The following is a 26,249-nucleotide window of genomic DNA, read 5'->3' as shown; positions in this document are numbered from 1 at the left end:
TTTAAGTGACTTCTAAAAATAACATGTAACAGGCTGGCTTTTATCCCTAAAATAGGGAACATCCCCCGAGCTATTTGTTGTTTGGTGGTTTTGTTTTGGGTTTTTTTTCCCAACAAATAAGATTGTTACAAAACAGACCTGGTCTTCTACACAAAGTGATCAAAATAGATTATTGCCTGAGTGAACTCCTAAACTCCCTTCCAGCTTCGTCATTCCTTATAATAGAGATTCTTTCTCAGTTCTTAGCCATTAAATAATGGAAATGCAATAGACTGCTGGTTTTATGCAGTCAGGTTAACCCACAACTCCCTTCTCCCATGGCAATGTGATTAGCAGAATGGGCAAGAAGAGAAGGACATTTGAAGGTGGAAATACAGTGAAGTGGGTGTTGGTGTCAGTGACCTCTGAGTGGAGGTGAGCTGGGCTTGTCAGAAATCATACATGTGTGTCCTTTATAATATACTACCAATGATGATGTTTGGCAAAATCGAGAGCAGGAGAGACTAAATAGTTTCTCTTTTCACATTATACACCTCTGGCTCAACAGAGTTCTCATTTCTGCTAGAACAGCCTTTATAGAATAAAGGGCGGGTGAAACGCCTACAAAACCAGTGGGATACAAATGTGGAGGTCCTGAAAGTCTTCTGCTCTCCCTTAGGTGGTGGTAGTATAGCTGCTGGACACAACGGCTAAGCAATGGGTGTTTGAAGTGACAGATAGATCTGCTCAGGATTTTCTTCCCTGATTGAGTTTTCTCACATCCTAGAGATCTTGGCTGTGCTTGAGAATCCTGGTTATCACTTGTGTTCACAGGCTGGTAAAACCTGAGAAGGAATGGGCTTATGGTTGAGGCATCTCCCAAGTTCATAGGTGCCACTGATTTGGCTTTTTGCTTTGCTATAAATTCACAATGTAGTTTTAAGCAGATTGTTTCAGTTCTGTAGGTCTCTTTGGTTACCTGATGAGGAGGAAAAAGGAAGCAAAACCATTTCCTAGTTTAGTGGGAATCCTTATTGTTATTTGCAGTGGAGCAATGTGTTGAAGAAAACACTTCTCTCTCTGACATACTGTCTTGATTGTACTCAGCACAGTGCTTCCAGCTGCCTCTTCCATGTAATCTAAACAGCTGCTGACAGGATGCTCTTTAAAAGGCCTGTGTGAGTTTGGGATGGCTCCATGGTGTGAGGTTTGTGTCTTCTTGCCTCACCAAATGGGTCGCCTCATTGGTAAGATGCTTGGAGAAGGTTCAGAACATGCTTCTGAGATGAAGGAAGCTTTTGCTAGCTGTGTGGCTTGTCTGGTACAGTTTGTCTCTGAATGTTTGTTTTATAATACTATCGTATATTATTGCGCTATCAATAGAGTTTTACACTGGGAGACATAAAACCTTTCTGTAACGGTCTTTATATTGTTTAAATAAAGAACAATTGGAGTCCCCTGTCAAGAATTAAGAGTTCCTCTGTGCTAGATGCTGTACAAACACAAGATTGAGCAGCCATCACTGTTCAGGCAAGTTTGTGCTCTGAGTAAGGGCAGTGAGATATGCTCCTCATCTGCTTTTCTGTACTGAAAACCTGACACTTCTGAAATGACTGTGAACAAGGGGAGAAGGCAATCTGGCTAAAAGCGCTGTTGTGTGTTTTGTAGTTGTGGTGTGTGTAGTCAGTAACAGAATATCATGCTATATTAGGCTACTTATGTACCTCAGTCTTTACTGCATCTGGGATGATACTCAAGGAGGTGGAATGGGCAGGTGTATATGTCTGCTCCTGATCCATCAGTGACTACATTTCATCCCCCAGCCATAGATCCTCACCCTATGCCCTAACCAGAAAGCGGGAACAAACCCCTTCTACCAAGTAGAAGGGGTTTGTTGTCCATTTGTTCTAGTGTGGTTCCTTCTAGGACATCACTGTGACAACATCAAATCATTGTGCAGGCTCATAACTAGAGCCTTCTGGGCATAGGTCTGTTGTACCTCCTGGTTACACCAGCATGTTGCGGGTAGGCAGCCAGCACTAAAGAAACTTGGTAGTGTGCAAGTGATATGTGCCTACTTCATTCGTAGCTGAAGTGCTGGGATCTGAGAAGTAGCTAATGAAAAGGTGGCATGGGGCAGATGGACACACAGAAGAAAGTATGTCATGATGTGGACAAGAGGGTCCTCTGGAATGCAGAAAAGAAGGTTAGAGCTGGGGGAGACAGGGCTTATAGCTGGGAATGTGTGGAATTAGGAACCAAGAGCGGTGGGTGCTCTGTGTCAAGGGAAGCTGAAGGGTAGCCTCATAGCCTGTGGTCTGATGTGTACTCGGAGAAACAAAAGCCTCCACGCCAAGCTTTAGGCTTCACAATACACTCCAGCTTTGACCATGGAGATGGGAGTAGACAGGAAACTGGGCTGGAGAGGGCAGGAGAGGAAAGAGAGTATGTCGAGGGGTGGGGAGGGAGGGTGAACTGGCGTGTCAGGGCCTAACAATGAACTGTCTGTGTCAGGAAAAGAGTTGTACTCGGCAGGGCTATTTTTAGGGGTTCAGAGCCCCCCCTCCCCCAGTCTTCCACTCCCCGGCCCCCCCTGCTCTTTTGTGCTGAGTGGCGCCTGGCAGATTGGTGGAGATTTTAAAGCCATGGATAGGAAAGAGCTCAAACACAATGAAGGAAATGCAGCAGGGAGGGGAGAGATGGGTGCCCAGAAATAGCCTGTGTGACGCCTCTGCCGTGGCCCCTGGCTCTTAGAAGGGGAAGAAACACTTAGTCCTAATGGCCAAAACTGTTCCCCAGGCTCTCTGACTGCTTCTGGAGTCACTGGCACCTTGTCTGTGAGAACGGATAGAACTGCAAAGTCATTATCCATCCCACATTCATTCACACAAAAATGCGGGCTTCCCATATCCACCCTCGAGCCAAAGGGTGGATATGCAGATCAGCAGTGAAGGCATCCCACCTTCCTGCATGAACCTGTGGCCCTCTCTGACAGGGAGGGCTTTGTGTCCAGCTTCAAATCCTGACCTATTTTTACAGGTTCAAAGGGAAGGAATTAAAGTAAGTGTCGTGGGCCATGGCTTCCTGATTTGGGCTGTGGTACCGTGGGGCAGTAATCTCTACAGAGAGAGTGCTGCTAAGAGAGCTCTAGCTTGGCTTGGTGTTGCTCTTATTCTGCAGACTCACTTTTTATTTCTTCTATTTTTTTTTTAGGAGAGAGAGAAATTCCCCCTTCTTTTCCAGCTGTTTCAGCTTTGAACTCCTTTCTGCTTTCCATGCTTCTGGCCTGAGCTCTTTTCCTGTCCAGCTTTGCTTCTTGCCTGTGAAAACTTTTCCAGGAGGGACCTGGCTTACTCCTTGGGCCCTACTGGTCACCCTCACTGTTGCAGAGCCCTGCCCTGCCTCCCAGGCTGCACAAATCCAGACTTCTTACTTTTAACTCTAAGGAGGAGAACATCGCCTCTTTCCCTCAGAAAAATCCCTTGGCTCAGCACTGATTTCAGGCTCCGATAGGAAAGTGCTTTGTTTGTAAAGCCTCCCTTGTTTGCTGCCTGCTCACCTTGCCTGACCTCCTCCTCCTCCTCCTGGCCCTGGGCTCCCCAAGCAATCCCGCAGTGACCTCCCCTCTGTCCTCTCACTGAACCTCATCCTGGCATGGGGACAGCCACCCCCATAGCCCAGCCTGCCTGGCAAGAGCTCTCATGGAGCTCCTCAAGCCTTCTTTCACTCCGCCTGCCACACCATTTCCTTTCTCTGGCTCTCTCTTCCCTCCATGGAGTACTTGGCACAGGGCGGCAAACTATAACCAACACCTGAAAGGGACTCTATGAATAAAGTGAGAATCCTCCCTGTTGTGTTTCTAGCTCCAGTTCCCTGCACTTTTGCTTCAAATACTGTTTTTATTTGGCATGGTGGTGGCAATCTCTCTCCACTCCCTACCATGGCACCCCGCCGGCAATGGCTGATGGTGGTCCTGTGTCCCAGCCCTGGACAGGCATTGCCCACCCATAGCCTGGTTGGAGTCAGGGAAGCACAGCAAAGACCCCCAGATAATCAAAATCAGATGGCACCACTCCATTTCTGCATGGAGCCATGGCTCCCAAAGATGGCACCTTCTCAGCAGCTACAGGGAACTGCCACTGAAAGCACAAATAAATAGCGCTTTCAGCTGAAAATGCCTACTGGCCTGTAAGAAATATTGAGAGGGTGATGGGCTGACCCAGCTGTGCTGCTGAGTCCCCATTATCTGGGCTCATGGACCACCAAGGCCCCTTAGAGCAGGGCTTTTCAAGGTGTGTGTGGGGCTCATGCTGTGTAGTGGCCATGGCAGGGTGCTCCCTGCTGTGCTCCGGGCTGTGGGTCCCTTGCTGGTGACATGAGGAAGCTCTATACATAGAATTTATACATAGAACCATATATCATAGAATCCCATAGAAGGGACCTTCAAAGCTCATCTAGTCCAACCTCCTCTGAGATGAGCAGGGACATCTTCAACTAGATCAGGGTGCCCAGAACCACATCCTGCCTGGCCTTGGAAGTCTCCAGGAATGGTTCATCCACCACCTCTCTGGGTAACCTGTGCCAGTGTTTTACTACCCTCAGGACTTTGAAGAAAGTGGTGTGGTTTCTTGCCATGGTGAAGCTGAAGGAGGCTGGCATGTGCAGGAGAACTTGCCTTCTCCCTAAGGTGGCAAGGAGAAGGCTTTCTCTTCCTACAGAAGGCAGGGCAGGAGAAGGATGCCCTGGTGAGACATTCAGCTCTGAGCGTCCTGTTGTCTGTCCGGCCCGTTTGAAGTCTGCCCCTTGGCAGGCAGGCAGGATGCGCTGCGGCACGCAATGGGTTTGGCAGGATCCCATGTGCTGACTTTATATCAAGGTGCTGTGAGAAGCCCTCAATAAATTCAAGGAAGTTTTAAGTGTTTCGTGAGCACTGAAGGTCCCTGAGAACAACCACTGGTCTGGTGGTGAGAGCTCAGGTCTACCCTTCAGCCTGGGACCAGTCCTTCACCCCATTTCCTGGCCAGTTTTCCTCCAAAATAAAACTCCTCTCCTTGTCTTTGGTCTGATTTTTGGTGAAAAGCCACAATTTCCTGTTTTTCATTTGTTTGTTTATTTTCCACCCAGACCCATACAGTTATATTTGGCATGGAGCAAGAGGGGGCAGTGAAGCCTTAGCAGAGTTCAGTTTGCCTCCCTAGGTGAAGTGTGCAGCCCACCAGCATAACCAGCCCTGTAAAGAGGTCGGAATTTCTGGGATAAAAAACATGGAGTCAGTGCAAGTGACTGCTCTTACAAGCAGAGATATGCATGTATTGAAAGTTAGACTAGAAAGGTGTTGGGGGTGGAAGGGAACAAGACTCAGGGCTTGAGGGCAGACCCGTCCCATTTCCCTTCTTGCTGCTACTGCGTGATTTCTGTTCCTTATCTCTAAACCCCTTCCTTGGTTAAGGGAGCCTACATGAATTTAGATGCCCGGATAGCATCTGTTTCTGCTTGCCGGGGAGGAGAGAGCTGAAGGTTTCCCTCCTCTCCGCTTGTTTAGTTTCTCAACTTTCTGCCCCCTTCTTGCCCTTCGGTAGCTCCATCCTGTGCCTCTGTAGAGGAAGGCAAACCCTGCAGTGACAGAGTCATGTTCGAGGGCAGGAAGGCGTCTTGCGACAGAAGACTTGATGAACAGAGGCAGAGATTTACTGGAGCAGCTCCTAGTCTCTCTCCTCCTCACCGGCCCCTCCTTGGGCCTTTTCAGCTCTAAGCACTGGTAGCACAGGAAGCGTTTGACCGCGCCGCTCGGCTTGCACTGATTCCGTCTCAGGCAGTCCGTTATCTGTCGACTGTCAGGACAGGCTTTCCCTCTTCCTCCCCTCCCCGTCCCCATCCCAGTCCCCCAACTCCTCTCCCCGCCTTCCCTCTCTCACGCACACACACACATACACATGCACTTTACTGCCAAACCCCGTCCTCCGCCCCCCTCCTCAGCTAACTTCCTTCCAGCATTTTTTTGAGCTGGATAATCCTAGGATTTGTAAAAAGGGGGAAAGGAGTGAGCGGGCGAGCGGGAGTCAGGGCAGGAAGCTGGTTTCTCATTCCTCTAACTGTCCGAAGGCAGGAGGAGGGGAAGGGGGGGGAGCCAAAGAGGAGCCTTGTGCAGACTCTTCCCTCAGTCCCTTTTCATTAGTCCGTTTGAACTTCCAGTCTCCTCCGAAAGCCGAGAGAAGGACAAACCACACTGGGACGCTTTCTGCTGCTGGAAGTGTCGACAGTGCAGCTGATGAAACCCAGAAGGTGGCCGTGGAGGGTCCCGGGACTGCGCTGAAGCAAAGACGTCCCCCCCCTTCACCATTGCCTGCCCCCAACTTGCCAACTCCGATGCGGGCACCCGTCCACCACCCACTTCCCTCTGATGAGAACCCTTCCGGGCTCAGGCTATGATCGCTGCTGCTGCTGGCTGGGCAGCCTCCTCTCGCCCTGACCATCCTCTGCCACAGGAGCAGCCCAACATCTGGAGGGGATTCATGTTTACTTCTCTGGCTGGAAGCTGCTCGGGACCCCCGATGTTGCTCCTTGGGAGCAGGACACGGGCGGTGGTCTAAGGAGAAGAGCGAGATTCTTGTCACCCAGCGTGAGGCTGGGGGGGTGGGGGGCAAGGCAGGAGGGAGGAGAACCTCTTTTGGGACTAACCTCATGAAGAACAAGGGAGCCAAACAGAAACTCAAGAGGAAGGGAGCCGCGAGCGCGTTCGGCTGCGACCTGACGGAGTATCTGGAGAGCTCTGGGCAGGATGGTAAATGTCTCTTTATTCTCACTCTGGTTGTGGAGGAGTAGAGCGCGCGTCCCCCCCTTTTTTACCGGTAGGGCTACAAACCAGACCTTTTCTAAGGGCCAGACAACCTGGGACTGGTTTATCCCCGGGAAGTGGAGTCATTGCCCAGTTACTTACAATGAATGAACAATCGGAAGATAGCTTTGGTGACGCGTTTGCATGACCTTTGCATGAGTAGTGCTGTGTGTGGGGAAAGGACTGGGCTAAGGTTCCCGGGATGCCTAAGTGTGGACAGAGGTGGCCGTCCGTATGTTGTGATGCCCTCTCCCATCCGCCTGCCAGTGGAAGGGAGTAGCAGGCATTCAGGGGGGTAGGTTTGGAAATCAAGCCTGCACTCAGTGTTGCCTCCTCCTGGACTTCGACATCCTCCTGAAGTCCATGAGACTACAGAGTGTTGCAGGGCTGCAGGGAGGAACTGGGAATGTCCCATCTGCCCCACCTGGACTCCAGTACAGTTCCTATATTGTCCTTTCAGTGCTGGCTGGAGACAGGACAGAGACAGGGGGGTGGAGTAGGGTTGTGTGTGAGGTGTAAGGGGGAAGCTGAGCTAATGTTTTCACTACTGTGCCTGTTATCTCTCCTCTCCTCCTCTAACTGACCTCCGTGCCCCCAAGGTATTGGGTGAGAACATGGTAGCTCAGACAAGAGGCAACTCCAATAAGAAAGGGTCCTGAGCTTGGTCGGCCCTTGGTGAGGGAAGGAGCAGAAAGATTTTTCTTGAAGAGGGTTGGATGACAAGAGAAGCAGTTGTGAGTCTAGTATAAAGAAAGACCTGCAGTTTAGCCAGAGGAAAAAGAAATACATGCCTGTGACCATCCCTGATGTTACCTTTATGTGCCAGGTTTAGCATTATGTTCCACTTGGAGTTAACTAACTTTTACCAATGTCAGGCTACTCCAAGCAAATAAAAAGGCTTCTAGCAGCAATGTCAGCTTTATACAGGGAGGGCTGTACAATCAGGTCCTTCATTTGCTGAGGAGCATGGCTGATGAACTACAGGGTGGAACTGCACTGGCAGAGGGATGGACTGCAAAACAGTTGTCTTTTCCATTGCACAGTGAAGAGGGCAGTAAATATATCACTAAGATAAAATGTTATATATGTGCATTTACTTACACATGGGGGGAAACCAGGCATTCAATTGCACTGTGAGTCGTCCATAACAATCATTGTATCTTTTAACTTATATAGGCCTTAACAGCAATTGAATTGATACAGAAAAAACCCCCAGACTTAATGAACTGATACCGCTTTGCCAGCATGAGGTACAGATAGATAAATTCCATCCAGTGCTAACAGGAGCTGCCATGGTGGAGGGACTATTTACAGCTGTTTACAGGAACACTGAAAAACAATGCCGGGAAGGCAGGCACAAGGCAGTATATTCAGTTGAAGCAGCAAGAGGGATTTTAAAGGGAGAAACATAATTGCTGCAGTTGAAATTAGACCAGAACAGCAACATTTATTACCCGAAATCCCATCGTTTTTTAAAACAGTTTTTTTGGACACAAGAAAGAAGGACATTGTCTCAAGTCTCATTTATGGAATGGTTCACAGTTCCAATCTACTTATCTCTCTGTGCTGAGGAGCAGTGGGGAAGAATATGAAGTTCCTTTCCCTTTATTTGTTGAACAGCACATCCTATTGCCCAGTGCCATGGGATCCAGAAATAAAAGACTCAATTGTTATAGGTTTATTGGGAAGGGTGTAAGTTAGATTGGTACAATTCAATTCCTCAGGACAGGGGGAGAAGAAATGAGGGTATTAGAGATAGTAATTTCGTTGCTAGTAGGGCTCTTGGGATCAGTAGGAATGTGACTAAGTATTGCCAAAGTGATGTCTTGGGAAGAAATGAAGGTTCAAATGCCACCAGGACATCACAAACTTGCAACCTGTAATTATGAAACAAAAATAGAAGAGCATTTAGGTGGTTGATTTGGGAATAGTTGAATTGTCCTGCTAAGAATTATTTCCAGTGACAAGCCAGGGGCTTTGGAAGAGACGTAAAGCAGTAACTTTCTCCCTGTTTTAGATAGCACTATGTGTTTAAATGGTGGGATGCAGGCTCTGGTTGTTCCCTACTTGGAAGCAATGAAGATGTAAGACTGTTCGTGCTATCTGGGAGTGATGAGGAGCAGGAGAGCACTTTGGCTGCTGTACAGAAAATGGTTTGTTGAGAACCTTTGTGAAAGCAGGTTTTAAAATGCACCCATAAGGGTTAGCTAGAAAAGAAGAAGAGGCTGTAGGACAGGCAGGGCACAAGCCAGGTTGGTTGTGCTTTCATGCTCAGGTCTGCTTTACTCCATCCTGCAGTACTGCTTTGTGTGACTGGTCCTGCAAAATCAGCCAGGCGAAGGGAAGCAGAGACCTGCTTTGCTGGTGCTGGGAATGGCAAAGGGAGCACAGGGGACGTCCAAGGCTAGTAGACAATTCAATTTGGCTTTTTTCCCTCTGGATTAGTACACTGCCATTACAGTTAGGGGGTGCTGCACTACTTGTGCGATGCTTTGTGGAGGAGATGCACAACTTGAGTCCCTACATGCTTGTGGTTGTTGAAGAGCAGCTTGTGCTTTCTGCAAAGACCTTAGTCCCTGTGTCCTTGCCAAATTCCAGTGGAGAGAATTATATTCTGCTTAAGGTATCAGCATTTCCTCTCCTGTCATTTAACTGTTTAATAACCTACTATGGTCTGCTTCAGAGATGGCTGCGTTTCAGTGCAAGAGTGAAAAGATCCTGCTGCCTCCCTTATCAGACAGATGTACCTAACCCTCTGTTACAAAGTGCTTTATGAGAATACAACAAAAGCTGCAGCAGAACTACAAAGTATTTAAGAGCAGTGTAAATGTAGTGGGTACAGTGGGGTAGGTCAGGAGACTAAAAATGTGATATAAAGCCTTTAGCCCTAAGTTGATTCTTCTGAGCCAGATCTGAGCCAGGTCAGTGATGATGGACAGGTGTTGCTGTCTGGTGGCTGGTTTGAAGCTCAAATGTGTTGAATTTACTGCATTTCAAGTCGCTTCCTGTCACTACTGCATTTGACCCTACTTGGCCTTTTCCTGCTGGCAGAATCTACACATGTTCCTTATGGGGGCAGACTGCTATCGGTGCTCCCAAGCATTTAAATCATGACTCAGGCCCCAAACATCATGAGATAAAATAAAAATCAGTGCTGGGTTCTTTTTCTGCTTTCTGTTTTCTGAAGCTTCAGTGTGCATCTGAGTTATGTTTTCAAGTCTTTCTCCTGGCAAGAGGGCTAGAAACTTGTGAGGAAATTAGCTTTTCTTCCTTCCCATTAACATTCTCAAACAATGACTTTAATAGCAGGGGATTTGAGGAAAAGCTCACATAAAACATAAAAGAATGGTGGCTGGCAATGTCAATGAGTAGAAGTAATCTGATTTCACACAGTCCCTCTTCTGTTGCTGCCAGCATTGAATCCACACATGGAGGCAAGTGATCCTTTGGAGTGTCAAAGCTTCACTAGAAAGCAGTGTGAGCCCACATGGATAGGTACCATGCAGGAGGAATTTTGTGCTAATGCCCTTTACTAAAACATTTTCCTGTGTCAAATTTAAATGAAGTGTTGTATGGGTGCAATGGAGGTAACAGATACTGGGCTTGAAGGATTAACATTAGAGCCGTGCATTGTATTCCTGATAACCAGCCTGGTTTCCAGAGGAGAGAAGCACATAGTGCCTCTACTGAAGTCAATGGGAGCTGCACGTCAGGCCCCCAGTTCCTGTAATAACAACAGTGTAATGTTCTAGTCATGGATGAGCTAGCAGAGAAGACAAGACGCAAGGTTGTGCACAAACCTTAGTTGGGGCATGACAGTCTGAACCGCTTCAAACAGTCACAAAGAGTAGTCTTGCTTCTGGTTATAGCAGAGAAGTGTTGTAAGAGCAGGCTGAAAATGTCAAAGCTGTTCAAGTGAGAGGGACTAAGTCAAAATGGAGTTTAATATTCCCAGTACTTCTAACTGTGGGAGTTCAGGTACACAACCAGGTACAACTTCCACTTTTTAAAATGGGAATACATCTACAACAGTCGGATTCTGCTGGTAAATGGCAATCCAGTCTTTTTTCATGGGAACTGCCACTGATTCAGACCTATCTTTGCTTCATTTGCTTAGAGTCAGGCAGGACTTGGAGAAAGGCTGAATTGTTTCCTTCATCTTTACTATGATGGTGTCTAAATGTTGGGATAGGATGTCCTACCAGGACTGCAAAAAGCCAAATCTCAGATCAGACGCCTTGTTCTTAGGGTGTAGGTCAGCTCTGTGGATCTGAGCTTCCCCTATTTGCTACAGAGTTAATTCAGCTGTTGCTGTACCCCTCTGTGGTTCCTTGCACATCTGTTTCCTGCCTCATGTTGTCTGGTTGGGATGCAATGAGCTCAGCTTTTCCCCTTAACCCCCTCCCACACTCCTCACAGCTCCCTCAATGGCTCTCATCCTGAGTCTCTAGCACCCAAAGCCCTTCCTCTTTGTGCAATGGTGCTTATTGGCTTTGTTATTTGCTGTAGAAATAGGGCTGCTTCATTTGAGGAGCTTTGATGTCACCAACTCCCCTGTGCTCTCCTCTTGAGGCTCCTTCTTGCTATGGCAGAGAGCAGGGCTGGCCAGCAGCACCCCGTGAGGCCAGGGAGGGAGAGGGAACTATGTCTGCAACCATAGCACAGGGAGATGGGTGAGGAAACTCTTAGAAGCCCCTGGATATTAAAATGGGGAGGGAGGCAACAATATAGGTAACCTATATGATATTCTACACTGTGTGGCTGTGCCATGACTGCTTCTGCCTTGTCACAACTGCATCTGAATGAAAGGGTGAGGAAAGTGTTAGCAGTGTTAGTAGTCTGAGAACGTAGTAGCTCAGGCTTGCATTGGCTCCCCAAGCAGGATCTTAACCACTTTTGAGAGCTGCAGCAGGTCAAGATTTTACTGTAAGATAGGCAAGTATTTCTGAGAGAAAACAGTGATGATAATTCAGTGGTAATACACTTTGTACAAAGGAAAGGTGGCTTTGGATACTGTCTTGGTACAGCCCCTTAGCATGCTATCTTCTGCCTGATTCTGATGTTACGTGTTTCCTTATGAAGCTACCATGCTCAGGTGGATGAGGAGACCGGTTGCTCAGGAAGAAAGTAGTTTGCTTTGAGAACAGACTCCCTTTGGAGCCAGACATTAAACCTGCTACCCAGATGTGAAGCAGCTTTTCTGGGTCGTGTGGCTTTCCTTCCTCACACTTGCATGTCGGAAAGGGTGTGTGTGAGGGTGCATGCAAGTCTGTAGCACATGTAAATATGTACCACATAAAGATGCATTTGTGTCCACATAGTTTTGGGTTTTTCTAAGCTGCTTTTCCCATGTTTGAGGGTTGGAACTAGATGATCTTCAGGTCCTTTCCAACTCTAACCATTCTATGATTCTAGGTTAATGTTCTGAAGTGAACGCATGCCCATACTTTTGGGTAGGTGCTTTTGGTTAGTGGTGCCTGCAGAAAGTCCTGGGAAAACTGCTGACGGATCATTCATGGCAATGTGGAGGAAAAAGACAAGGCTTTTTTTTTTTTTTTTTTCCTCTTTTTGTTGAAGTCCCCTTGGAAAAATGAAAATGCCACACGCTTATTTAATGCGCTGCAGAAGAATGAAGAATGCATTCATCCCACTCTCAAAATTAGAAACTGTGGCACTGGGGATTTCTGTCTCAAGAACTGATTGAGGCTGGAAAGAAACCTTTTTCTCTTTCTGTGGCCAAAATTGCTTTCAATCCAGATCTCTTCTCTGACCTACCTCACTCTGAGGCTATGCAAACACTTGTCTCCCTGCAAGGAAGGAAGTGGCAGGGACTAGGAAGAGAACAGGACAAGAACAGCCTCTTGGGCTGCCTTGGAATGCTTTAGTCCTCTTTTTTTGTCTGCCTTGTTGCTGCAGTCTGCTTTACATTTTCACACTGCTGATATACTAAGAAGCCCCATAAACCCTCTGTGGGGTCTACCCTTGGCTGTAGTCATGCAGCCTGTGTGGATGCTTAAGGCTGCATCCCCTCATCGTTGTGATGGGAGCATAAGGGACAGTTGGACTCTGAAGTTTGGGAGCAAAAGAAGGGGGACTGTATTATTGTACAGTGGAGGAGAGCTGTGGCAGAGGGGCCCTGAGGGCTGAGTCTATGAATTGGCAGGTGGAGGAGCTGGGCTAGGGTTGGGGGGAAAGCAGCAATTTGGCCTTTCAGAGTCTGCCAAGGCATGTCCAGTGGCAGAAGCTCTGCTGCCAAAATGGATGGTGTGGGGGAAATTATTAATAACGTAAAGGTTGCTTATTCTCCACCTGCTCTCGCATGCGGAGCATCACGTTATGAGTCCCAGATATCAGCCTCTATGGCAACAAAGTGAGAGCAAAAAGACACTGGGAACAACGGGAGCAGAAGCCATCTGTCTGCTTCTGTTACTCCGCTGTTGCTCCTTGTTTTGGATGATGTTTGTGTTACTTTCTCAATCTGTTTCTGGTTCTTGGGAGCTGGTTTTTTGTGTCTCTGCGGCACAGTGTTACTGCAGTTAAACATTCGTGTTGCGAGCTCAGCTCCTTGTTCTGTGCTGACTTTCCATTGCTAGCGCTGTGTGATTAGCAGAGAGCTCTTCCATGCTGTCTCCTGCTTTACATTTCCCTCACCCATCACTGCAGGAGGCACACGTGTTGTTTGCATGCACTAAGCCACACTTTGATCCTGCCTTCTCCCCCACCCCCTGTGAACAGCATGAATCATGTCTTGCCTGCAGATTCTAGATTAGAAAATGTATTTTGATTTAGCAAATGTTTTCTCTGTTGGCAACAGCTGATTTCATCTGATCCTGGGAAACCAAGGAGTTTGGGTGCTTGTGCTATGGCAGCTCTCAAAAGTTCAAGGAAATAACTGCAGTGGATGAAACGCTGGCACTGCATGGGGTGGATGTACAACACAGGCTGATGTAGACATGGTGAACAAGTAGTCTGGGAGATCCCACGTTGACTGCAGTGCTTGGATCCGAAGTTTTGTTGTAGGCCTGGTTCTAGTTTGGAGAGCTCGTGACACCAACAGAGTACTAGAAAGCTTGCATCTGTAAGTCAGGCTTTGCATATATGACGCAGTTGTACAGCAGCAGCGTTTGTGGCAATCAGGCTTGTGCCAAAGATTTATGTTGCAATGTTTCTCCTTTAATAGTAATAGGGGAAATGAAAACAGCCTGTCAGTAACAGCATACCCAGTCCTGCTCTGAAGGGCTTGGGGTGGGGGGGCTGTCAGACTGACTGCCCATATCACAGCTTGGACTGGATCTCTGATCTGTGCTGTATGCGGTTCCCCTAACTGTGAAATATAAATGGAGGGTGATTAAAGGATGGAGAACCACCAACAGGGTGCCAGACGCACAGAGCTTTGACATGGAAACTACAGATACCCTATACCAATACAAGGCTGCTAATTGGCTTCACTGCTGGTTGTTTTAAGGGCAACTAGTGTTGTTAGTTGTGGACTAGTGTCTACTTTCCATACATTCCCAGAGCCTCAAGCCCCAGCTGTCCTTTGTTCATGTGCCAGAGCCCTCAGCTTCTCTGCTGCTAACTTCAGTGAATGCGTTTTGCATCGTCAACAACAAAAAAATCTGCAGCATGTTTACAATGGACACAGAGAACAGTGTAACATAAATTGAATTTAGTGTTAAATTAAATCATGTGGGGCAACTGTGCTGACTATTACTAACTCTTGTACTTAATTCAATAATGTATCTTCTGTTTTCCATATTTATCTGAAACCACAAGCAGGCTTTCTGGTCTGTACCAGTGTGATTGCAGATATGAAAGTACTTAGCATAAGTTTAAGACCTAGCTTGTTGTCAAATGTTTAGGCCCATGCATATAATGAAGTTATAGAAACCAGTACTAAACTTCACCCACGCTCAAGTGCCAGATCAATCTGTCACTGTGTGTGAGAGTGAGGAGTTCAGTCCCGAATGCTACAAGTCTTTTTGGCACACACCACATAAACAGACAGGGAAGTCCCAGTCTTTTTCTGTCTCACCCTCCTGCTTTGAACTCAAGCCTGCAGCTGGATTAGATTCCCCATTTTCAGCCTGGTGGAGGCACTTTTGATCTTAACAGTGCACCAAAAGGGATACAGCAAACCCCATGCTTTTTGCTCTTGCCTTCGGTTCCTCTGCTTCAGTTACTGCCCTCCCACTTGGGAACAACAGCTTGGCCTAAGCTCAAACCAGCCTACCTCCATCCTGGTGCCAGCGGCTGATGCTGTGTGACAGCCCCAGTTCCAAGCAATGCTGGGTTGGCTGGATAGCCACTTCAACTTAGTGTTTTAATTTCCATATAGGAAGAGTTACTTCAACAGCAGTAGAAAATGCTTCAGAATCACAGAATTACTGAGATGAGCAGGGACTTCTTGAGATCATTGAGGCCAAACCCTCTGCTCAATCAGGGTCAGCTTGAGCTGGCTGCCCAGGACTGTGATTTGAATATCTCCACAGATGGAGACTCTACAACCTCTGCTCTGATTGTAGAGTGCTCTGCTGCTCTGATCCAGCCTTTGACCACCACCACAGTAAAAAAGAATTGTGTTCAGATGGAATCTCACAGGTTTTAATTTGTTCCTCTTGTCCTGTCAATAGGCACCACTGAGAAGAGTGTGGATCCCTTTTCTTCATTCCCTCCTGTCACGTATTTATTCACAGCTATAAGATCCCTCCTGATCCTTCTCTTACCCAGGCTGAACAATCACAGCTTCTCATATGAGAGATGCTCCAGTCCCTTAAACATCTTTGTGGCCATGAGCTGGGCTCACTCCAGTAAGTCTGCCTTGTACCAGAGAGCACAAAGCTGGACACAGGACTCCAGTGTGGGCTCACCAGTGCTGAGCAGAGGGTAAAGATCACCTCACTCAACCTGCTGACAATGCTTTTACTAATTCTTCTTATGTTCTTGGTAATGTATACAGTTTCTATCAGAAATTGGCTTAGGTCTCCCAGCCTAGGCTGGCAATTTCAGTCAATAACTTACATGCAACTGGGACAGCGTAAAGGATCCTTTCTGCCCTGGTTAATGCTGAAAATGAATTGTCTTTTCACCCTTTCACGTCTTTTCACAAGGGCCCCTGTTCTGTAATGGTTTCTGCAGTCTTGCTGCTGGCCAGCTCAAATGAATTAATGTATGCTTTATATAATACGCTGATATGCTGCACCTTATGAAAGCTGTTCAGAGCCTTGGCTTGGTAGAAAGCCTACAAATAACGCTGAGAAGCAGCTTACCTTTGTGGTTGTACAGCCCCCTGCCAAGGCACTGTGCACTGAAGTGGGGGCTTGTGGCCGGACTTGTTTCTTTCGTGGTGGCTGTGTTACATGCCCTTCTTCTTGTAGGCACTGGGCAATGAGAAGGAAAAGTGCATCCCCATGCAGGATTCTCAGCTGTGGCTGCTGCTCTCAGAAATACGCCCTGAGCAGCTGAACTGGATTCAGAACCATTCATCTCCAGCTCCTCTCTCTGCCCTCTCCTACACTGAAGGCTCAACTAACTAAATGCCTTTGGAAATGCTATTATCTCCTGTGCTCTCTGGGGCCAGGACCAGCTACAAGATTTATCATCTGGAACAGGATGCTTTGTTTAGTGCTGTAAAGCACAGAACAGTTAAAGGGAGAACAAAACCTAAACCCCAAACCAAATGCAAAGCTCTCTTTACATCTCACGTCCTTTCTTTGCTCTCTGCCATCTAGGAATGTGTGTGTGTTTGGTTTTGTAATGCTGTGAGATGTGACAGTTCACATGGTGGAATGATTAAATGAGATGTACCTGCATCTCTAAAATAGGGATTGAACATCCAAAGGACAGGAGACACTCCTGCTATAACTAAACTGTGTGACTTGTTTCCTAAAGAGTGTTAGACAGGACACCAGTCAGGTTCTCCAGTACAAACTTCATTTAAAGGTTGCTGGAAGGGACTCTTACAGTAGGGACTGTAGCGATAGGACAAGGGATGATGGGTTCAAACTGAAACAGGGGAAGTTCGGGTTGGATATAAGGAAGAAATTTTTCCCTGTGAGGGTGCTGAGGCGCTGGCACAGGGTGCCCAGAGAAGCTGTGGCTGCCCCATCCCTGGCAGTGTTCAAGGCCAGGTTGGACACAGGGGCTTGGAGCAACCTGCCCTAGTGGAAGGTGTCCCTGCCCGTGGCAGGGGGTTGGAACTGGATGATCTTAAGGTCGTTTCGAACCCAAACCAGCCTGTGATTCTATGATACCACTGCTGGTTTTCACGAAACACAGCAGCATTGGTGCTGCCTTTCTTTCTGAAAGGTGCTGACATGCTTGCAAACTTTCTGTACGTGTGGAATACAGGACTGAGAATCGAGGCTAGATCTGTGCCTGATCTCATTGGCTCGTTAAAAACTGCTGATTAGCAAACCCAGAACACTGGGAGAAAAGGGGGGGGTGCATGTGTTTGGATCTGAATATTTCACTCAGGGTATTTTTGTTACTGTTGTATTTGCCATCTCAGCAGTGAATGTGACCGTCAGTCCTGTTGCAGACAGGCAGCTTGGCAGCACAACAGGGCCAACCAGCACGTGGAAAACTCTTTGCTTCATGTGCAACTGGTGCTTGTTTTTCTATTCATATCTCAATATGGTGCTTCTGATGGTGATGGCAGTCACACCTCAGGAGGTTCAGAGGTGTGATTGGGCAGGGTGAGCCTCCTTCTGGATCCTTTGTGTCTGAAAGAAGCTGTCAGCAGGACTGAATTGTTTCCTTTCCTTAAGCAAAACCATAGATTCATAGAACCGTTTAGGTTGGAAAAGACCTTTAGGACCATTGAGAGCTTCACCATTTTGCTCTTTCTCTTTTCACCTTCCAACTGTGCTTTGCTTGGTATTGCATTTTCCTTACCCTTGCTCTGGTCAGGTAGTTTCAGATACATGAGAAGCTAAATGAGAACAAACTCTCTCATGAGATTTATTGCATCTTCTGCTTCTAATCAAGCCAGAAAAATAGAGCAACAGACTTCCTTCTATAATCCTGTTCTCTCCCTTCCAGTCCCAGCTGGAAACCAGAAGTACAACAAGATAGAGGAATGCAGCAAAAAAAAGTTAAAACAAATGTCCTGGAATCTCTAAAAGGAGCGTGGGGTTTGGCCTGAGGCAATGGCTCAGGGTTACAGTGGGGGCGGGGGGATTCTCCACTCCCTCAAGTGTTTTCAGTTCCCCTTATATACTCGTTTGGGCTTTTTTATTCCCTTCTCCCATTTCAATGACTTTATTGCCAGGATGGCAGCATGCATGTGTTGCCAAAGTCAATACATCAAGCGTCTGTACCTAAGGTGGGCTTAGCAGAGGTAAATGGGAAGAGCTGGTTTTGATCTATTGAGTCCATTATTCTTCCTTCCTGGCTCGATAGCGAGCGCTGGTCACATACTGCTGCCCGAGGTTTGCGTGTAAAGCCACAAACAGGTACTGAGTCAGGAAATTCAGTTCCATATCCCAATAGATGGACTCTTCATCAGGGACTGTAGCGATAGGACAAGGCATGATGGGTTCAGGCTTAAACAGGGGAGATTCAGGTTAGATATAAGGAGAAGTTCTTTACTGTGAGGGAGGGGAGGCACTGACACAGGTTGCCAAAGGAAGCTGTGAATGTTCCATCCCTAGCAGTGTTCAAAGCGAGGTTGGAAAAGGGCTTGGAGCAACCTGGTCCAACCCCTGCCCATGGCGGGGGGTTGGAACTAGATAATCTTAAGGTCCTTTCCAACCCAAGCCATTCTGTGATTCTATGATTCTATGAATTTAGGGTCCCCCTTTAGACATGTCAGAACCTGGATGAGGACGACATCTTCCTCCAACCCTGCCTCTAGAGCAGCCAGGCACAGGTAACCCAGTCCCTGCTGTCCTTGGGGTGGCAGGCAGAGCACAGTGGTGGAGGCACCCCCCTGGCACTGCTTGCAAACATGCTTCAGCAGCAGGGAAGGAACCAGTGTAATAAATACAAAGAAGAGCTACGAGTCCTAATTAGTCCTCATTTCTAGCCTGCTAAAATACCCATCTGTCACTCTGCTGCAGTAATGAGATTGGAGAAGATTAACTGGATACTACTTAGGCTTCTGAACATGGCAGCTCAGTAAGCGTGCTGCTGTTCAGCCCTAAGCCGTGCTTGCAGCAATTACACCCTAAGCAGGTTTGTGTCTGGTTAGCGTTTGCATGGGAGTTGCCTAATAAATCCTGCTGCAGGAATGGAGCTGGTGATTCAGAAGATGGCAAGCTCAGCCCAGTCAAGTTGCTGCCTTGGCATCATTTGGGGGAATGTTGCCATTTGGGCACAGGGTAAAACAAGGAGCCCAATCCTTTAGAAAAAGCTCTGGTTTATCTGTTTTCCTAGGGGATAAGGGCTTATTTACATGTGTATGTGCTGCATTTTTTCCTTTCCACAAGCAACTTCAGCTGGAGTCATGGTTTGTTTTATTACTCAGTGTCCTAAACTAACAAACACAGCGTTGCTCTGCCAGCTCAAAACCTGCCACCTCCCAGCCTAGCAGCAGGTGGAGTGAGCCTTGTTTTTACAGATTGTGAAGTATTTCAGGATGCAAGCCACTCGTTAAATTATTGATCTTAGCTCTTGGGCGTTAAGGACAGGCATGAACTGCAGCTCTGGATCCTAAGGGCTTTGGGGGCTTATCCCTGCCCTAATAATGGTTCCCTGCTTGGGATTTTTCATGCAGCTCTTACTACAGATTTGAACTCACTGCAGGATGGCAGAAGGATTTAGTAGATGAACAAAGGGTGGCAGCAAGGCTTTTCTTTGTGACATTATATACCTATGCAGCATGTGTAAGTAGGAATTGGTAGAAAAAGGGGAAAGAGACATGCGTGTTTTCCTTGGGAGAATGGGAAAAATCAGGAAAATGTGCTCTGCCTCTTGACATGTGAATATTTGCAGGATCTGAAAAGATTTTGTACAGTTGTGATTCAGGGGACAGTGCAGGTGCAACTGACAGCAATTCTTGTGCTCAAGGAAAGATATTTTAGCTTGTAAAGTGCTTTATTTCTATCCCTTTCCCCACTTCTGCATCCCTGAAAAGAGGCTGATAGCAATAGTGCTACTTGCTTTACCTCATGGTGATGCCAGTGTGGAGGCTGGGACATTCAGTGCAGCCCTGTCTCTGCAGTGCTATCAGCTCTTTGGTTGGGTTGTGGTGGTGAAAAGTGGGACCTTGGACAATGCAGGACAAGGAAGAAAGGCAGTAAGTGTGTCACTGCATGCTGCTGAGATCTCTGGGTGGCATTGGGGGCCAACTGCAAACAAAAACCTGGTATAGCAGGAAAACCCTCTCCCGTGCTTGACCAGTGGTCCCATATTTAGGTTTGAATGGGAAATGCTCAAAGGGCTTCCCCCTTCCCGTTGCTTTCCCTGCCCATTCTCCCTTCTCTCTGCTTTGGTGTGTTGGGATTGCACATGAATCTCCTGTTTATTATGGGGGAGAAGATGGGGTGAGGGCCATCTCTGACCCTTTCCTTCCCTTGGCAGTTTGCATGTTAAATAGATCATCCCTACGAGACAAGCCCTCAGCCCAACAGAGCTGTGATTCAGCAGCAGAACAATATCCCATTATCCTGGCCCGGGGAGCAAGAGGCTGGTCCCTGGCACGTGGGCTCCATGTCCCTGGCCAGATGGCTCCTTGAACTCACTTGGCTGGGCCAGTAACGCTGCTGGGGGGATTTGACACATGACAGAGGTTTTGGCTCAGTGCTTTTGTGAACTACCAGCAGCACCAGTTGTTTGAAATATTGGGAAGTGCTGCCCTCTCCATGTCCCACACCAAAGTGGTACCGCTGGCTAAACGGGAGCATGGATGTTCACATGTGAACACTCTCAGCTTGGCTTCCTTTAGCCTGCATCCTGTTTGGTGGCCTGATGGAGATGTAAGCAGTTTATGAGCACACCTTTTGCTTTTCTCTTTACATTCCAGTGTTTGTACACGAATGAAGGGTGAGTTGCTCAGATTGGAGCTTGAATTGCATAAAGCAGAGGAGGTGGTAGGAGTCACAGCAGTGGTGTGCCACAGGCTATGGCAAGCTCTGCTCCTCAAGCTCTGCTTGACTCAGTGAGAAACCTTATTTTCCCACATCCTACTCCCCTCAGTGGTTAAATGATGCTGATATCATCTTCTTTTTGGTACAAAGTCCTCAGTATTATTACTGGGCTTACTATTATTATCAAATGTGGAGGGTCTCAGCTCTTGCTCTTGTGGGGATTGCCACACTGGATGACAGTGAAAAGGATGGTGATCGCCCTGCTTGCCTGTCTCAGGCAGGTCCATACCAAGACCCTCAAAGGGAGGTGTAGGAACACCAATGTGGCATTATATACCTAGAGAGCAAGGTCGCTAGGACTTCCCTCTGAGTTAGTGAGGCCTCTGCTTTGATACGTGATGTTTTAGCTTTGAAGGGAACATGACAGCCATTTACCACCTAACCTCTGGGTCTAGGAAATGGAAAAACAATGCAGCATCTATCTGAAACAGCAGGAGAGATTATCCTAAGATGGAATTTGGCCAGGATGCTGCCTTTAGTTCTGCTAATCTTGCAAAAATAAAACAAGGGGGGGGGGGGGGAATAAAAGTGCTGCAAAGACTTTCTGCAAGACTGCAATCTTCATTTTATAGTCTCTGATTTAGAAGAGAGAATATACAACAACACAACTCTCTCTTTGCACACCGTAGGATATGGGTCATTACTGGCTCATGGAAAGGAGCCCCTTACAAGTAACCAGCCACAATTTCAATTGATTCTGGCTTTTGGACCAGGCCCAACCTTAGGTTATGGATAAAAGCTAATGATAATGCATCCGAAGTAACAGCTAGCAGGGAAAAGTGTGGCAGAGAAGTGAAAAGAGATTGGAGGGAACAAATGGGCAAAGGGAATAAGGGCAAAGGTGGAGTGGAGAAAGCATATAAGGAAATTCCAATATGCTTGAAACAGAGGAGGGAAAGGTTGGAAAAACTAGTCTGAGAGCAAAACTGACTGTGTTGGAACAACTGGAGACTGCCAATGAATGGTAGAAGAGAGAGGGCTGTGAGTGGGACTACAATTCAAATCCTGGCAGCTTTGCTAGTAGACACAGAGTAGATGAAGAGATGCTTTTCTGGGTACAGACAGCCAGAGAACAGACAGGAATAGTGTTCATCAGAAACAGTGGAACGTAAAGGAAGATGGTCACAGTGACAACAACTCATGTTATCCAAAACTCCTCCTTCAGATTCTTACCCAAAACTGAGTCACGGTGAGAGGTGAGGGAATTCTTTCTGGTTCCTTTCAGCCCTTGAACCAAGTTTGGTTTTGGAAAGTACAAGGAGATGCCATTGAGTTAGTGCATTGCAAGTGATGCATTTTTCATCAGCTAACTCCTTTTTTCATTCCTCCTTTGGTGCCTAAATGGTGTTAAAATGAGCTTCAGTCTCTGATCAGTTCCAGAGTCTATGGGTGTGAGCAAGAGCAGCTTTGTCTCGCTTGAATAAGCTTTCAATACTTAACGTTCAAATGTGTTCAGCTTCATTGCCTGCTGAAGGCATGCAGTGCTTCAGCTTCCTTTGCTTTGGAAGCAAAACTTCTCTGATTTTTACAGTCTCCAGTAAATTCCTGCTTTTAGATCATGTAGTTTGTTCCCCTTTGAGATAGACCTGTGCAAGGAGATGAACTTAGCCTGGCTTTTTTATTCTTTGAAATCCATCAGCCATGTACTGACATCAGGATACAGATTTTAGTGTGAAGTGTGTGGCTCAATTGCGTTGGCTGCAGAGAACTGCAAAGGCAAAGAGATGTCTGACTTATACAGCAGTGCTGTAGCTATCAAAATGTAAGGAAGTTTGATTAAGCATGATCTCAACGCCCTTTTCCTGCAACACCCCTTCTTGTGTTTGCAATGTGTTTGTTAGTGTCCCAAAACCCTTAGTACAGCAAGATCCAGGAGTCAGAAAGACAAAAGAAACACAGCCCAGAAACCCAGCTCCTTGGCATTTGCCTTTGAAACATAGTGCATTAAAGGATTTTTGTTGTTGTTGTTGCTTCCTCTTTCCTTGCTTCCCCCAATCTTTGTTGTTCCCAGCAACGACCATATTTACTCACTTGCCTCTTCCCTAACCACTGGACAGACAGAAGCTTCATCAGGGAGTGGTTTAGCAGGACTGCTGGAGTGGGCAAAACAATGGGGCTTTAATCAGGGCGCCTCCAGCAGCCGCTGCTGGCCAGAGGTTTCTCTGAATTCCCAACATGGAACAGTCGCCTCTTTCATGAAGTGCCTGTGGGATGAGCACAGGATTGCTACACCCAAAGCATTTTCATGCAGCAACAGCCCTCTGAAAGGAAATGCTGCCGAGGACACCGCCTGCAACGCCCCAAGCTACTGGGGTGTCCAGTATGAGAGCCTCTTTCTATGAGAGCCTCTTTCTTCCAGGCCTGGGCTGTGTTTGCCTTCCACATGCAATCTGTGAATAGCTCAAGTCTGGAAAGCGTTTAGGAAAGCATCTAACTTTTCTCTTAAAGGAGGGAAAAAAGGAGGAGAAAAAAAACCCCATCAGGGGTAATGAAATAGTTTCCAATGACTTGATGCAGTGTGGCCAAACCATTTGTAATAATTTCCTTTAAATTCCTTTTCTATAGAAAGAATTAAATATGAAATCATGAATCAGGAAGCAGTCATCCTGCCAGCCAGTGACATGTACAGAGAGATCAGAGCAAAGTGAGAAAGACACAGAACAGCGGGAGACTAGTAAAAACCTTTTTTAGCCCTCTCTTTTTCTTCCTCTTTCTGTTTAGTGCACACATCCATGTAGCACTAACATTTCTTACCCAAAAGAAGCTGCGGGAATCTCCTGCTGTTCCTTGTCTCTCCAGTGGCAGCCCTGAACCTTCCTGTCTTGATGTGTCTCATCTGTCTATGTTTCCTGATAGATTTTGCAGTCCCCAGATGTTTGGATACCTGATTCAGCTCAAAGGAGACTGTGAAACATTAAGCATTTTTAAATACATAGCTTTATAATTGCTTTGTTTAACTTTGCAACATTCTGAACTCATATAAAGCAATAACAAAAATCACTGCTGTTTCCCTTCAAAAGATTTCACTGTTGCTGCTTCTAAATTGGTGTGTGCACAGTGGCTTTTGCTTTTGTGCTAGCAAGGTTATAACATTCCTCTTTCCCTAATTCATATTTTCCTAATTCTCTTTTACTAACTGCCTATATAAAGATTCTTGTCAAGAGTGACCAGGCTTTTGTGTAAAAGAGGACTGAGGTTACCCAAGTGCTACCAAATCGAAGTAATTTCCCAAACAAAAGCTGAAATCAGAAGAAAAAGGCCTTGTGTCTGTTGTTCACAAAGGTCTACAGGTCCACAAAGCTGACCTGAGTTGCACTTGAGTTTTCAATATCTCAAGAGCCAGCTTGGATTATGCTCTGGAGGTCCAGCACTGGCCTCTGCTACCTCCTGCCCAAAGTGGGAGATGAAGATGTCCAGTTCATTTTGAACTGGTTCTTCTCCGATTGCTATGAAGTACAGATGCCTGAGTTCAATTTCCCTGAAATCCAGGGTGTTCATCTGCAGGATTTTTATCTAAGTCTGTCTTTAGCTTGGCTCCAAGGAAAGGCGCAGTAAAATACTACAGGCCAGGAGACTACAGATGCAAAAAATTATAGGCTTTAAAATGTCACTAGCTGAGCACATAATGGATATTCTTTGCATTTTAAGATTAGCTGTTGTGTTCTGTTGGCCAGTACTGCCTTCCTGATGCAATTTATAAAGAAGTCTCAGGTCATGGCCAGGCAAGCCAGATTCAAAAGCAGATTCCCTGGTAATGCTGTTATCTTTTGCAATGCCTCCTTTGTTTCTCCTGAGCAGGACAAGCTTGCTGATGTACACCGGAGTGTGACTCCCATCTACTTTGCCATCACCCCCTCCAGCCTGAGTCCAACAAGTCATTATCCACCCAAATGTCTGCTTGCATACTGCAAACCCAAGGTGGTTATGAACCAGGCTATGCTGCTAAGTCATGCCTTTATGCCCAGCATTTCAGATCAAGGGTAGTGCATTATGTCTGGTATTCATACAACTGACTCCAGGCTCTACCTAAAGACATCCTGAAACCCGGGATGGCCCAAGTGCTGCGTGTGAAACCAGGCTCTAACTCCACTTGGGAGCAGCTGTGCCCAGGGCACATGGGAATTGGTCTATATTTCATGACAGCTTTATCTATACTTCATGGATTTGTGTTGATGTGTCTCCCTCCTTTCCTATTCTGCTCAAGTAGGCCAGAAGATGTCTGGCCTGACTGGATGTCTCACATCCAACTGTCCTCTGGTGTATGAAGCTATGGGGTAAAAGGGAACATACAGGGCTGTCCTAGCCAAGGGGTCCAGTTAGGAACATTGGACCACGGGCCTTCCCTATGTTGCTGTTGGCATCCCATGTGTCCTTTCAAGTGGGGGACACTGCTCACAGTGTCCTGCTCACAGTGTCCCTGCTCACAGTGTCTCTGCTCACGGTGGAGCACAAGAAGTATAAGGGATTCACATGCTGGCAGAGAAGGAATGTCTTCATTTTGTTACTATGGCTCTGAGAAGTTTCTCCAGTACCTTGCAGCACCCTGACACCTTGCCTCCATTTCAGCATACTGCCTTTTACCATTGAGCTCCTCCAGAAGCACAGGCTACATGGCATCGGGCCAGCCTCTGACCTCAGTGACACTAGTATAAATCTGGGATGCTGCAGCCAACTAGTGTGGAAGTACTTCAAATCTGCATATACAGCAAGTATTCCCAGCTGTAAAGGGGCTTATGATGAAACAGCAGAACAAAAGCAACGTCTGCATGACGTGGGTACTTGAGAATCAGCCCTGTGTCAAAGTGCTTTCACAATATCCACACTTCCCCTGTTATCACCCGTGAGCCATGAATGAGCTCCGGGGAAGTCCAAGGAATGCACCAGAACACAACTGGTCTAAAGAGTGAAAAAAAATGAAAGAACCAAATTTTAGGTGTATTTGTCGACAGCATGTAGCACTGCTGTCATTTGCTGCATTGGAGGTGGTGGTAGCATCAACTAAGTAGATTATGTTGGCCTAAATCTTTTGAAGGACAGACTGCTGAGGGAGTATTGCTGAGGTTGGATATGTATCAGAGGAGCACTCAAGTTGAAAGCTTCAATGACAGTGCCTGGATGCGAGGTTCTGGAGACCTGGAGACAAGGCATTTTTTCTTTTGAGAGTGCTTGACCACAGAATGACCTTCCTTAAATGAAGCCAAGCTGCAGACAAATACGATCTTTTTTGAGACATGCTGCAAAATTCTTTCCTGGCCACGGCCTTGTCTTCTGTAATTGGACAAAATGAATTAATAATAAACAGTGGGAAAAAGCATTGTGGTAGGAAAAGATCTACCGAACCTGAG

At 46.8% G+C, this 26,249-nt stretch overlaps 1 protein-coding gene across 1 annotated transcript in view; it reads left to right on the top strand.

Moving 5' to 3' along the window:
• Positions 1–6,105: 6,105 nt before the first annotated feature.
• Positions 6,106–26,249, top strand: part of ARHGAP31 (Rho GTPase activating protein 31) — a 61,138-nt gene continuing 40,994 nt past the window's right edge. Inside the window, exon 1 of the mRNA XM_030471494.1 lies at positions 6,106–6,760. Within this exon, the coding sequence (XP_030327354.1) occupies positions 6,661–6,760 (100 nt within the window). The 5' untranslated portion in view covers positions 6,106–6,660. The remainder of the gene's footprint in view (positions 6,761–26,249) is intronic.

Source organism: Strigops habroptila, chromosome 2 (genome assembly GCF_004027225.2).
Source record: "Strigops habroptila isolate Jane chromosome 2, bStrHab1.2.pri, whole genome shotgun sequence".
NCBI lineage: Eukaryota > Metazoa > Chordata > Aves > Psittaciformes > Psittacidae > Strigops > Strigops habroptila.
The sequence above is the reverse complement of the archived record's forward strand: the minus strand, read 5'-3'. Positions and strand labels throughout refer to the sequence as shown.